Raw genomic sequence first — 15,000 nt, 5'->3', positions numbered from 1 at the left:
ATAGAATATGCGAATTTTTTCATACGATGGAACTGTGGAAATTAAAATTAGTGGGTGAAGACAATTTTAATTAATGAACAGTGAGACAATAATCCGAATCGAAAAGTATTATCAGGACTTGTCCAGAGTGACATCAAGTAAAAATCCTGATAAAAACAAAGTTGTGAAAGGGGCCAACAAAATTCTTGGTGGTCCCTCAATTAGGCTATATTGTTTGAATTTGAAATAAAGCTATAATCTTTACATAATAATAATTTATTACCTCTATTGCGCAGGTTAACAAATAGTTTCATCAAATGCACATTACAATATGAATAAATGGAATTAGAAAGAATTAAAGAATAAAATAATATTTTAACAGTCACAAATAAGGCTAGTGAATACTAAGTATGAGGACTAGTATGACACATGCATGTAAATACAATTGTATTAAAGTAAGAACAAAGCAAGCAAAGATCAGTCCGACTAAGGTGTTAAGAATGCTTTGGTAAAAAAATGCGCTTTAAGGTGGTGTTTGAAATCGTTTAAATCACTCTTGCTTCGCAGCTCTTCTCTCGTTTTACAAACGGAACTTTCACAACTTTCACAATTAAGACTGCAACTCTACTCTCAGCGTGAACTCGAAAATGGTTTATTGTCACTACACTATGGTTCATTTATAAACGACTTAAGTAACAAAGCAAACCTGTGCGCTCTTAGTATCCTCCACAAAAGGTTTTGGCAAATCTCATTCTTGACGTTGTCGATGAACAGAGAGGAAATAAAAAACTGATTCTATACAAAAATAAAACCAACAAATACAAAATTCAGTAGTACTGATATCTGCAAAGTAATCAAACACTGTTAAACGTCCGGTGACAAAAGTTTGCATTATCTATCTTAATTCAAAAAGAAACATTCTGAAGAGGAACATTCTTATTTCGTTACTTATCCTCTCCAGTCCAATCATTTTACCTCAATATAAATGAAGTGTTCAGCTTCCTTTATTGCCTTGATGTAAGCCGAATAGATAGAGCATTCCACAGGAATACCACCCGACCACTCACACAAGGAACGAAGAATCTGATAAAGAAAGTCGTTCTTTAAATAACACCTACAAGTTGCTAGCAGAGCCTGCCTTGCTTCCCACCCTCCCCCCCCCCCCCCCCACACCCAAAAATAAAGGGAACAGGAAACCATGCTTTGCTAAAACATGGTTTCAAGTGATTTTGTCAAATTTCTAGGCTCAGTGTGTTTAAATGGTTGTTGCAGACCATTTACATTTTATATGGATCGAAGATCAAAATTAAGCCTACCCCTAGCAAAATTCACTGTTTTTTTCTATCGCAACATGAAACTTTCAAACAACCAGTTTGAAGTCATGCGATTTGGCCCGTATTGGAAACCGCCTTCAAGGAGCAACTAGGGAACACTAAAGAAAGAATTTGAAATGATTTCTACAGTGTTCGTTCTCCCTTGGAAACAAGAAAACCATTTCTAGCGAAGTGAACAGCACTTTCCCAATAGCGTAGACCGCATTATATCACTGTAACCACGCCATTTCCCCGACAGTTTTTTCGTAAAAATTCGAACATATCTGTCAAAAGAAGTTATAGAACAGGCTTTTTTGTCTAAAATTACCAGAAGGACTTGCATGAGCTTTAGTACCTTGAAGAAAAAAGACAATCATTTGCTACCTGACAATCCACTGAACTCGTGCTGTTCGAAGCCGCTGACCTGTCAGTGACAAGATCTGAGTACGACTTTGGAAGCAGGAAAGGAATGTCGGGATACATTTTAACCTTTCCACACTGGAAAAAACAGAAAACGAAAAAATACAGCTGATACACTGGACAGAAAAGGACGGGATATAATAGAGAGTAAAAACCCGAAATTCCGGTTGACTTTCTCAGTGATTTTAGATATCATTTAAGCCTATGTTACACAAAGCGGAACACGCAAGAATACTGTAGAGAACATTATAGAGTGTTTTCATGAGACGTCAGGGCGGCCATGTTGGTGTACCCAACTAATCCTACGGGAAGTGAGCTCTGTTATCATGTAAGCGTTTTCTTTTGTTTCGGTGGAAAAACGAAGGTTACTGATCACATGAGTGCAACACTCTATTGGCATTTTTTTGTTGCTCTCTAAACTTTTTGCAAAAAGTCAGTTCTGCTTTTCGCGACGGTTTGTGATGACGCTGCAACGAATTTTCTACACATTGCAGTGTGCAACGTCCTCTGCGACTTGTGTCGTATCGTTTTAGGGTGTCCTCCTTTGACGATAACAGGAAACGTTGCCATTTTGTCACCTACTGAACAAGTTGTTTCGAAACGTATTATAACAGTTGCCGTGACAAAACCTTGAGATGATTCACGAGCGACATCGTTTCTTGTAACATTGCGAGTATTTACCTTCGTCGCATTCCACCTAAGGATGAAGTGTCGGGCCACATCTCTCGCTGATGCATCAAACATACACATTCCAACATCATGCCACGGCATGCGAGGAACCGTCCCTCGGTCTACAGAATCTAACAAGACAGGAAGATAAAAATGCTAATAGTGCTGTTCTACTTTTAACGACCAAATATCAACAAAAACAGTAGTATTCGTATCGTTATAGTTGAAGTTGAAGTTAAAATCCAGTTTTTAGATTGAGCAAAGTACAGTCGAAGCTCTTGTAAACGGACACCCTCGGGACCAAGGCTAAGTGTCCGCTTATGGGAGGTTGAAAAAAAAGTGCCATACAGTAGGGGGCATATAATGCACCACAACAAGTCTTTTAAAGCTTTTAATTGAAACAACTTGTAATTGTGTTTCAAGGTGTAGACAGGCCAAACACGTCTCCTATTGGTCAAGATAGGAAATTCAAAGACCTCAGAGCTTAGCTCTAACAAGTAAATCTTTCAAAGTCCTCCCTTTTCTATATGAAATTAAGGGAGATGCCATTTGTCCATTAGAATATGTTTGAGATTGGGTGCATGACGAAGTTCCTGAAACGTGCGTCTAACTCAGCAACGGTTCTTATTACGGGAGAGCGGATAAACAGAGGAGCATGATTGGTATGGAATTGCCTTGCGAATTTAAATGTCAAGGAGACAAATTTTCGTGCGACTGGCTTGAAGAAAAGTTTTCAAAAGGAAAATTTGACACACTGTAGCTAATTGTAACCGAAATTACTATGTTTTGTCTAGGACAGTGTGCGATTAAACCATTAACATCGAACCCATTTCGCTAGAAATTTTCTTGATATTGTTTACTGTCCACTAACGGGAGGATAGTTTAGACCCTGTGGACCCGGAATACGTGTGCGTGTCCACTTATGAGAGATGTCCGCTTATAGAATGTTCTAGAGGGGAAATCGCTGGGACCGCAGTTTGGTGTGTGCATTCGGGAGGTGTCCGTTAGTGGAGGTTCGACTGTAAAACAAATCAACTTTGGGGAAAAATCCTTATTTATAAGTTTCAAATATTCACAACAACAAGGATTGTAAAAATACAAAAGAGCTATACTACAGAAAAAGACGCCCAAACTACGCCACGATCCACAACCTGCATACAGTCACTCTGAAAAGATGAAAAAAACCCGCTTGATGTTGCATGGAAAGCCAGAAAAATGTTCTTAACAATGTCATCGAGTCTTTAGTCCTTTGCCAACAAAAAAAGCCCCGCAAAATCACCAGACTCAACCCACATGCGATGCCGAGTCTAGGAACATGCCACATTGGTGGGAGGCGAGTCATCTCACCACTTCGCTAGCCCTGCTCCAACAATGAAAATTATCGTTTAAAACGTTTCCCTGCTCCTGGACAAACCGAATCAGCCAAAAATCGCTAGGAACTTACCCTCATAAGGTTTGCGCAGTTCACAAAAGTCTTTGTTGATTGGATTTGCGTAATCTTTTCCCAGCCACATCTTACTTCCTCCTCTTGCACCAGGTTCAATTTCAAGACCAGCCATCAAGTCTGAAGACGTGGGTAGTTTCAGTCCGTTTATGGATCCCTCAACAATCATGGCGCCGATTTTTCTTATCTCCTTTTCCTGTTTGCATCAACAAAAAAGCACGAGCTGTGATTGACAATAGAGATATGTAGCACCACGTTTACGCAGAAAGCCAGGCTGCTGTTGCTTGTCAATAAACACGATCTTCTACTCAACTGCAATGATCTCCAACTCAACTCCTGTATTTCAATCTCCGCAGTTTATTATACATAGAGGATATTATTCTGTGGCGAGAATTGATTGAGTGGCAAGAAAATATTGTTCTTGCCACGACAACATAAAATTCATGTATCTTTGAGCTAAAGTGTAATTCTCTTTTTATTACATGGGCAATAAATATACATGGCAGAGATTGAAAAGAAGGCTTAAATACAAATACTGGGTATTAATACAAACAAAAAAAGGCGGGAATCGTGACGTCGTTGCTCAAAATGAACACTCGTGTAGCTCACTCGTGTTACATACAAGTGGCCAATTGTGGTCGCTGATCCTAACAGAGAAAGTCGGTGATGCAGGTGATGAAATTACCGTGTTGTTTATATCCTGAGGAGGGACAACGGATCCAAAGTCAGTCAGAGGATGAAAGCTGTTATCCCAGCGACCAAAACACAGATCAAGTCCTATAAGAAACCAAACAGACGAATTCCTTACAGAATGGTTAAAGCTGAGGGAGTCATAGTCTGTTAGGGCTATGTCCGTTAATAAGAGATTAAGCGTAGGCAAACGCATAAGAAAATGTTTACCGATTATCATTCCTTCAAGTTAAGCTCGCGTTACACAATGTGTGTAAAGAACCTTTAACTAAATTATTATGAAGAACTTAATAAATGGTAGCAGGGATAGCGCAGAGAGCACTCGCCTGCCACCAATAAGGCCCGGGTTCGAATCCCATACTCGGCGTCATATGTGGGTTGAGTTGTTGGTTCTCTACTCTGCACCGAGAGGTTTTTCTCCGGGTACTCCGGTTTTCCCCTCTCCTCAAAAACCAATATTTGATTTGCTTTGAGTTAATTTCATTAGTATCCCCAATTAGTGCTCCAGTGCTAAATCCATTGACGCTTAAATAAAGTTTTTATTAAAGTTGCATTTGCTTAAATAAAGTTGTTATTACGCAAAATCCAACTTTAATTTATTTGCTTTTTGCGGAGGAAATGTACACTGCAGAAGCCATACATATGAAAGATCAACAATGCGCACAGTAAAATGCAAAGCGCAAACTTAGAGTCATCGTTGTTTTGAGGATTATTCTGCAGTCCCTCCCGTTCCATTTCCCACGATAGTGCTTAAAATCTACATTTTTTTGGAAAAAGGTACGATACAATAACTTTGTTTAAAGAGGGGGACGCAATTAACCCTTGACAGGTTTCTAACTTATGGCCCCTCCAGCTAGACCACACTACGCCCTACTCTTTATTTATTCATTTATTTCTTATTTATTTATTTATTTATTTATTTATTTATTCATTTTGCCACACTACACCCATTACAAGAATACAAGTTTACAAGACAAAAAGAAAAAGTAGCGAGAAAACCTAAATGAAAACACGGGGCTTATATGAAATTAGGTTTCCTCACGTAGAACAAGGAGGAGTGATCACAACAAAAATGCAAGAGGCAGAAGGTCGAGAGCCGATTATATATATTAAAAAGTACTATATATGTATTTTGTAATAAAGAATTGCTTTGCGAATAGTGTGTGGGTTCTTTACGTCCTAGAGGGTTAAGAAGAGACGGAATCTACGGTTTAAAGGTAACACTTTCCCCTCATTAAAGACCCTGAGTGTTAGTCCGGCCGCACCCCACCACCTCCCGCACGGTACTCCGATGCTCAACCCAACTGAGCCAGCCGTCGGATACAATTCAGGATGCAATGTATCAGTGAAATTACTTTTCAATAGTCTCCTATTTTTGTTGAGGAAAGCACGATAAAGAATTAACCTTCAAACTCAAAGACAAAATGCAAATATTTCATTATTTTTTACGCGGGTTACCTCCAATAAAAGCAACCTTTTGGTCAACAACAACCAACTTTTCATGATGAGCCCATCGCATCACACCTGCCCCAGTAATGTGGTCCGGGTGCCGTAAAACCTGTGATAGAGACAACTCATCAATTCTGGTAAAACTAGAGGCAATTTTGACCTTCATCCGGGCTTTCAAGGTAGTGCTTGGGATACCGGTCAACTCGCCTACGCTGGCGAGTTTGCTGTTTAGTTTCATGACAAATGAAGAACTTACTTCAGTTCATTCCATTAAACTAAGCAAGTTCGGTTCCATCAATTCAGTTAATTACTTTCAATCGATGCTAAAAAGAGTTACTGCACTAATAACTACAAAGCGTCACAAGCGCCCGAAAACGCCACGAAATCGCAGGAAAAGGGACGAGAGGTATGTTTAGAGAGAAGTCTTTCAGAGGAATCTCGAGGAAAAACACACAGAGGTTTTTCGAAAGAGAAGAGTTTACACGTTGAGTTTGTTAATCGCTTGGAAGGATGTGAAAAGTTTTAAGGATCAACCGATCCTCTCTTGCTGAAAAGCCAATTTTTAAGTGTAGATAATTCGCTTGTCTCGGTCTGTTTGATCCTATTTCACCGTACCACAATTCAAGGTACCTGTCATACGTCATCTTTTATTTTCCACTTCAAGTAAAGGTGGGATGGTTTTACAATCGAATCTCAAAGGGAGGGGCGACTTACCCTTGGTCCCGAGTGGACACCCTCGGGACCATGGGTAAGTGTCCGCTTACGGGAGGTGTTCGCTTATGGGAGATTGAAAAAAAAAGTGCAATAGAGGGCATATAATGCACCACTACACAAGTCTTTTAAAGATTTTAATTAAGACAACTTGTAATTTTGTTTCAAAGTGTATTGGCCAAAATAGGAAATTCAAAGAGCTCAGAGCTTAGCTCTAACAAGTACATCTTTCAAAGACCACACTTTCCTATATGAAATTGAGGGAGATGCCATTTGTCCATTAGAATATGTTTGAGATTGGGTGACGAAGTTCCTGAAATGTGCGTCTAACTCAGCAACGGTTCTTATTACGGGAGAGCAGATAAACAGAGGAGCAGGATAGGGTATGGAATTGCCTTGCGCGGTTCAATTTCAAGGAGACAAATTTTCGTGCGACTGGCTTGAAGAAAAGTTTTAAAAGGAAAACTTCGATGTACTGTATTGAAAAAAAGCTAATTGTAATCGAAATGACTCGTATGTTTCGTCTAGGCCAGTGTGCGATTATTAAAACCATTAACATCGAACCCATTTCCTTAGAGGTTTTTTTGATATTGTTTATTGTCCGCTTACGGGAGGATATTTTAGACCCTGTGGACCCCAAATACGAGAGATGTCCGCTTACGGGAGGTTAAATAAGTAGTGCTTTAGAGGGGAAATCGCTGGGACCGCAGTTTGGTGTCCACATTCGGGAGGTGTCCGCTTACAGGAGGTGTCCATTATGCATGATCAACCAAATGAAAGTGATTATTGGAACGATACTAGCCTAATGACCTGGCCATTTGGCCATTAAGATCTGTCACAACAAGGCGAATGTCAGCTTAAGTGCCAAGAATTTCAGCTTAACCAGTAACCGGTGGGAGGGGTGAATGTACTTGTTGTCCACCAGGCAGTGTGGCCTGGGATGAATATCACACGGTGGTTTATTTTTTTGGGTTGATCTGCTTTAATTTGATGTGATTTGATTGATTTGTTTTTTAGTCTTACCAACTCAGTAGAGCCCTTGAAAGCTCAGCTAAATTATTATTACATGTATTATCATTATTATTATTATTATTATTATAAGGGTGGTTGTCAATTGAGTCTCTTTAAACAAATACCAAAGTAATTACTTCGACCAATCACAGCAGGTGCAAGCAGCACAATGAACCAATCGAAATTCAAAGAAATTTCACGAGTGTAACTTGCTCAAAGCGCGGGACAAAGCGCAGGTACGAGTCGGGAACGACTTTGGTTTTCCTTCTCATTGGTTGATAAACTGGCGTGAGGTTTTTAAACCAATCACTACACATAACAATTGCAATCACATAATTACTTACGACAGTCATTTGAAAACTGCTCTATCATTATTTCTATCATTATTAATACCCTGCCGTATTTCTCCAAATGCTATAAATTGTGGTGGGGGATTTTGCAATTAAATTGGTTTGTTACCTTGATATTTGAATGCAAGCTCATAAGTTTGGCTTTAGTGTAGGCACTGTCAATGTCCAGTGCAAATTCCACTTCCTTGTAAACTAGAATGAAAATTTTCACCCCTTCCTCCTGCAAATGATAAATGCATAACTCATATTATAAGCACTAAGTTACAACAGAAAAAAATTAATGTGTTCTCTAACTTCTTTCATGACTTTTTAATTTCTTAGTCTGCTGGTCATTCGCCCAAGTATTATAAAGTTTAAAGTGATACATACTGCTTTTCTCTTGAGAATACAGTCCAGTCTCCATTCATGGCCAGCAGTGATTGGTCGACGAAGATAAAGCTCTGGGCTGATCCTAGAATATTCAAAATATTTATTACAACAACTAATAAATAATGAAGTTGAAGTGATTAATCTGGTAACAGATTCTTCAATAATCTTTTGGATCAGGATAAGTCCTACATGTATGTTCTTGAACTCTGCAAAAGCAAAATGTGCTAAAAAGAGGTTAACTATGGATTGATTAATGCTGAGTGCATTTAAAAGCAACATACGCAAGTTTTAATAACAATAATTATTATTATTTTAATTTGCCGCAATCACATGGTACAAAAACCGCCACACTTAAATTTCAATTTTCTTTGTTTTAGATGTCCAAGTGCATAATTTGCTCTCCAGTTTGGCGGTTTTTGTACCATGTGATCTCCAGCTGCAAAGGACCCATTGTCAATTGTTTTTAAAGACCACGCAACATGACAAGGAAATTAAACTGGAAGATAACATAAATGGGAAAGCTGATTTGTTTTACAGATTGGCCCAGGGCATGTTTAAGTGTGGCTGTGTTTAGTCCAGCTGTCCATCAAAGCAACAATAAACCCAATAAACATACCACCAGCCAGCTAAATAGATTTCTTCGTTTGCAGCTTCTAATGCATCTGCTACTCCATCAAAATATGACTCTCCATCCACATACCTGCACACAAAAGAAAAGAACGTTTAATAGCGTATTTGGTTCTTGAATATCCATCCTCTGCTCCTTGTGAAGCTGTCAGAACTTTGATAGTGTAACTATGACATAATGGGAAGGTGCTATTCCATGCACCTTGTTCAGAGATTTTTCTTTCCAATAGATGCACTGATGACTGGTAAAGGGACTTCATCCATCACTTGCTTTACATTAACCCACGTAACACTATGCCTTGATAAAATGTATGTTCTATCAACTTAATAGTGATGACCATATCCTAAACTTTAAGAGAATAAACTTTATTTCTAACCAAATTTAATGGCCATTCCAAATCTTCACACTAAATTCTATTTTGCTTTAAGAAATTAAGGCAATTAAGATACCATTAATATATATATTTTTTTATTCAACACAACACCCAGAGCCTTTTCAGCAGCTGAAACAAAGGCTTTCTTTCTTCAAAAGTTAACGAAAGCAATGCTTCGAGGAGATCATGCCTTTTTTTAAAGAACTGAGGCTTACGTAGTCTCCTACGCAGCCGTTATTTGTGTGGTCACGCAACGCTCCTCACCACACAAACAATGGCTGCTTTCTTTCGAACTACATTCCTTTCCCTTTGTTTGGACTACAACAACGATGTCGATTTCATCACAAACGAGTGGAATATTGAATGGCTAGATAAATCAGGGATTTTCTGACTCTGTTGTTAGATTAAAAATACAGCTTTCTTTGTCAAAACTACGCTTTTGATTGAAAGCGTCTGATGCCTATTTAACTGTAACCTGCGATCAGGCGTACTTTTCTTTAGACTGGGCGGAAAGGTACCTTTTCCGCCCAATCTAAAGAAAAGTACGCCTGATCGCAGGTTTTTTTAAAACTGTGAAATCTAAACTTTGAAACCATCATGACAAAACTCTACAATGGTGTCGTCGCCGCTAAAAGTGAAGTTAAGATGCACACTCTGATTGGCTTATTCGCTTTAGCACGAACGGTTTCAGGATATGAGAACCAAGCTCTGATTGGTCAGATAAAGGAAAAGAATGTGTGACCACACAAATGACGGCTGCGTAGGAGACTAAAGCTTAAGCAATATGCATGATAATTCAGATGCAGACAATGACTGCTTAGGATCAAGGCGATTACTTAACAAAATGGTTTATTGATCAGTTAAGTCTACGAGATTCTTAATGTATAAACGGGCGTTACTAAACACAGGAATGGAACGGAAGGGAATGTAACAGAATAAACCGGAATATGGTGGAATAACACTGGAATGAAACAAAATTAACAAGAATGGTACAGGAAGATACCGGAACCAGCCGGAATAACACTGGAATGAGGCAGAATGACACCCAAATTAACCAGAATATAGCGGAATGAACCTGAAAATGCATAAAATTTGTGTTTTAGTTACTGCGGATTGATTTTCGGTTTCTATCAGCTTTTGTTGTGTCACGAGATTCCCTAAGGGAATTGCACGTGTTTTGTCCTTGTAACATTCGGAGCACTTAGGTCGTGAGAAAAATTTGACAGATATATCTGTCGCTAAAGGAATAATTATTATTTGTTGTGGAAGTAATACATTTTTTCTTGAACAAATACAGTAGAAAGAGAAACAGAATGTTATCCTAATTGTCTATTCCTATGGATCTTGGAGGCGGCTTCCACCAATGAGAGTCCAAAAACCCGTGAACACTTTTATTTCATTCTAACGGGTCAATTATTGTGTACCGACCAATCACAATCAAGTTCAGCGAACCATAAACTAATTTCCGTTGCTGCTTGCCTGCTTCCCACGACCGACACATGATGGAGATATACGGAAATGGATTCGCACAAACCGAAAAACTCTTTATTCTCTTCCCGATTCGGTTGGCAATAATGCCATCAAACCTGAATGCACTGTTCCTTGTTTGAAGAAAGAACAGTCAGAAGCACAGAAAAAAGATTGATCGCTGATAATATACATACATGAAGAATATTTTTTTCTTTTCTCTCGGCGAGAGAACATAATTTCATTGTGACTTGTTCCAAGCCCTTGTTGCTTCTCCTTTAATGTAAACTGTTTTTTTCTGTTAGTCTCTCTATTCTGCATACTAATTCATTCAGTCTAGAATGATGAAAAATTACGTTTCATTCCTTTGTCTACGCTACTCAGCTTCATTCTGGTGTTCTTCTGGTTTATTCTGCTTTATTCTGGTGTCATTCCGCCTCGTTCCGGTATATTCTGGTACCATTCTTGTTCATTCTGGTGTCATTCCACTTTATTCCAGAGTCTGACGATTCCGCCTCACTACAGCGGGATATTCCGTTCTGTTCCATTCCGTTTCTGTGTTTAGTAACGCCCCTTATAAACCTGTTAACTCACCATTGAGCAGCAGCATTTTGCCTGACAGGAGCAAATGAATAGTGAGGATGATCTTTTGTCCATTCAGCACCTTTGGTTGCCATCATGTGAATGATTGCTTTCATCCATTCTCTTATTAAATGACACAAAACATTCAAAATGATAAAGCTTACATGCAAGTTCAATTAAGGAGCAAAGGGCAGGATTATGGAGTGTAAGGAGTTTTGGTCAAATTCACTAAATTTGAAATAATGAAACAATTTTTGACATATTTATTGTGCACCTGTCCAATAATTTCAAGAAATACTGTGCGTGTATCTAGAATATAAACAGAAGATGCAAACAACCTTAAAGAGTCATCATGGAACCTTTAAATTGTCCACCAGGCAATAAACTCAGGCTATAAATGACTGTTTATTTGGCCACTAGACCTTGAGGAGCTCTTATGTTAGTGCCTTTTGTTGGAATTTTAATGTATTATTATATTAAGTGCAATCTGTTGATGACTTTGAAGACAAAATTATTATTAATTTATTAACGGTATGTCCAATGCATTACTATACATATTTTGTGTTATTAGGGAATGGGACACTGTGATGTTAATAAAAATCTGCATGCATTTACAGGGCTCGAAATTAACGAAAAAATCCAGTCGAATTTTGCGATAAGATACCAAAATTTAGTCGCAATTTCGCAAATTTTAGTCGCAAAATCGCCGCGCTGCATTGTGTTGTCAGCGGTTTAGCAGAAAAATATGAGCCCGTAGTACTTGTGTGTAAAGAAACTGCTGAAAATGGCGAATGATCGAAGGAATGGAGCTGAGCACGTAACATCGCAGCTAAATTACCATACAATTACGCTACCTTCAGAGAAAATTCACAACGAGATAATAATAATTTTGTCATTTATTTATTTATTTGTTTATTTTAGCAAAAGTAGCAGCAAAGTGGCAACTGCTAACCCTTTTGTTTCGAAAGAACGAAGGTGACAACAAGTCGCAAATTTGCGACTTCTCCAGATATTTTAGTCGCAAAGGGAAAAATTTAGTCGCAAATGCGTCCGTATTGGTCGCAATTTCGAGCCCTGATTTAATAATTTTATTCATGGACATATATAGTACTTAATATTAAATAAGGCACAGTAGATTGGTGTCAGTTCCGGACTTCAGTGTAGTTAGAAATCCTTTGTCCATAATTCAAATATGAAACTTCATGCAGTTTCAAATAATCATCTAGTGCACCAAATATATTCCATTTATTACCTTGTTTTTCTTTCCGTCCAACAAGATAAAAGAAGTTCTCTACAATAAAACAAGAAAACTGTTTGACTCTGACACAACTGATGCTTTTTACAGAACATTTTGGAAAAACCCTTTAAAATTCTCAGCCCTGTACCTGCTCTGGTTTTGAACCAGCAAGCCATTTTGCAAACCAGTTTGCTTCCTTCCATGCTTAAATGTAAATTCTTTGTCCATTAGCAGCACTCCTCTCACTTCTTTATCTCTGGGGCTACAACAATCATAACAAACACAGTTTACCTTCAATTGATCATTCTTTGTTATTTTGACAAATCAAAATACTGTCATGATATTATGTTAAGCGATGGTGAGGTCAATACAGCTAAGCCAAGGTTTGAGATTTTGCTGTAACAACCAAACGGTCGAGGTTATCAAGTTGCTTTAATTGCATGGCTATCAGAACGGTTCTAAAGAAAAAAAAACTAATATGCATAATCCATAATCGGCGGGCATTACGGGATAATAATGCCCTACTGCTTGGCTGCTCTTAGCCAATAAGAGCGTGTGTTATATCGGCCAGAAACACTAGCCATATAATAATTATTAATATGAATGAATGAATGATTTAATCACTTATACTGCACGAAATTCATAAAAATGATCTATCGCGCATTACATATAAAATTTATAAAAGATAAAATATGTATATATTATTAAACAGCAATTAAAATATTATTATTATCATTATTATCGTTGTTATGCCTCACCTCACATAAGCTATAAAACTGTCCTTCACCACGATCCACCTGAAAAGTACAGCACAATATTATTCTTATTACCCCATTCGGAGCGAGACTTAACGGATTTAAACGCCCAATGATTTTATTCCTCAACTGGGGGCATCCCAGCTGTCTGAGGTGTCAATGGGTTAATTTACCGTACACTCTTGCAGATTCAGACTGGCATTATATCCAGCCATTTTCATTCTCCTTCCAAACAATGTGCACGCTCAAAATTGGTTGTGAAAGTAATGAGGCCTGCAGAAAATATAGCCTGCTAACACAGAGGTCTGTCTAATGATAACCTTGATCAATTATTATTTCTCTCCAGCAAACTTTAAGAGTCTACTGTAGAAAAAGGAGTGAACAAACTATTGGGGAAGGATTACAACAAGAGTCACAATAAAACTGATCACCCTCGGTTTTTATACCTCTTGTTCCATATTCCCCAAGACAAACCAGAACAACAGCTACAACAACCAGCTGGAAACCGATGTCCTCCAGACCGCTTTCTCAGTATACCTTCCCTAAAAGAAAAGTAAAGATTGAAGTGATCTATCATTGTGAACTGAAAAGAGCATCAATATATTAACAATTGCAGAGTTGTGTTCAATAAACAGTACCCAAGATAGACACCCACATGATAATGAAGTGAATAAACACAGTCACATAATTAGCCAACCAGAATAAAGCATATAGTGGGTCATGCCTAACCAAATGATCAGTATGTTTTACAACTCACTTTTTGGTAGTTTAGAAATGAATGCTGACCTCGATTTACCAAAAATATTTTGCACTATTTTCATCACCTGTGCCGTCATGGTATGGGCAATTAATGTGACGCCACCAAAGAATCATATTATTGCATCTGTGACCAAAACGTTTCAGTTGGGAAAATTATGCTCAGCCCCTCCCCCCCCCCCCCCCTCCCTCCCCCCAAACAAAAATTTTCCCATACACTGATGAGAGCAGAGGTAAGGAGGTAAGATGTGGGTTGTTTAAACAAGTGAGAGCTTGAGCAAGTGTAGGGGCCTTAATTATGTGCAAGAGAGAGCAAAAGAGACAGTGATTTTGTTAACAGGGTTCCAAACAATTAATATTAACTAACCTTCCTTTTTCACCCAATTCGTGCTGAAAGGAGAAGTGGCTGACTTCCAGGAAACTTAGTGTCTCCTTGCGATGGAGATAGTTAGAATTATCTAGAATAATCTGCAGATACTTCTCAAGGGATTTTTTTCTCTTTTCCATGTTTTGAGTGGTTGCAAACATGTCTGGTCGCTTGGGCAAGTGTCTACTTGGCAAATTCCGAATTTCTCCAGCCCGTCCTCTAATAACATGATGAGGCACATTTATTCTGTGGAGAAACAGTTCAGCATCAAGTTTTATAAAGTGTTTGTAACGGCGTCTGATTTCCCAGTTGAAGTTACCATGAGTAAGTTCGATGGTGTATCTTAAAGACAAAAAAGAGAAAAAGAGAAAGTGGTCAGTTTTCAATGATACAGAAAGCCATTAGCACACATAGAATACCTATATAAAAA

General features: G+C 38.3%; 1 protein-coding gene across 2 annotated transcripts in view; it reads right to left on the bottom strand.

Annotated features, from left to right (window-relative positions):
* The window catches only part of LOC138007537 (phospholipase D1-like), a 30,348-nt gene that overhangs the window by 12,045 nt on the left and 3,303 nt on the right, over positions 1-15,000 (bottom strand). For both annotated transcript variants that reach the window (XM_068854510.1, XM_068854511.1), the window contains exons 4-19: positions 14,571-14,912; positions 13,894-13,989; positions 13,451-13,489; positions 12,841-12,954; positions 12,708-12,746; positions 11,468-11,578; positions 9,022-9,105; positions 8,406-8,487; positions 8,146-8,256; positions 5,974-6,073; positions 4,511-4,602; positions 3,826-4,021; positions 2,394-2,512; positions 1,677-1,790; positions 955-1,062; positions 686-774 (exon numbers count right to left, since the gene is read on the bottom strand). In XM_068854510.1, coding sequence (XP_068710611.1) covers positions 686-774; positions 955-1,062; positions 1,677-1,790; positions 2,394-2,512; positions 3,826-4,021; positions 4,511-4,602; positions 5,974-6,073; positions 8,146-8,256; positions 8,406-8,487; positions 9,022-9,105; positions 11,468-11,578; positions 12,708-12,746; positions 12,841-12,954; positions 13,451-13,489; positions 13,894-13,989; positions 14,571-14,912 — 1,836 coding nt within the window. The remainder of the gene's footprint in view (positions 1-685; positions 775-954; positions 1,063-1,676; positions 1,791-2,393; positions 2,513-3,825; positions 4,022-4,510; positions 4,603-5,973; positions 6,074-8,145; positions 8,257-8,405; positions 8,488-9,021; positions 9,106-11,467; positions 11,579-12,707; positions 12,747-12,840; positions 12,955-13,450; positions 13,490-13,893; positions 13,990-14,570; positions 14,913-15,000) is intronic.

The sequence above is a fragment of the Montipora foliosa genome, chromosome 6 (assembly GCF_036669935.1).
Source record: "Montipora foliosa isolate CH-2021 chromosome 6, ASM3666993v2, whole genome shotgun sequence".
NCBI classification, from domain to species: Eukaryota; Metazoa; Cnidaria; class Anthozoa; order Scleractinia; family Acroporidae; genus Montipora; species Montipora foliosa.
Note: the sequence above shows the minus strand (reverse complement) of the source record. Positions and strands in the feature narration are given on the sequence as shown.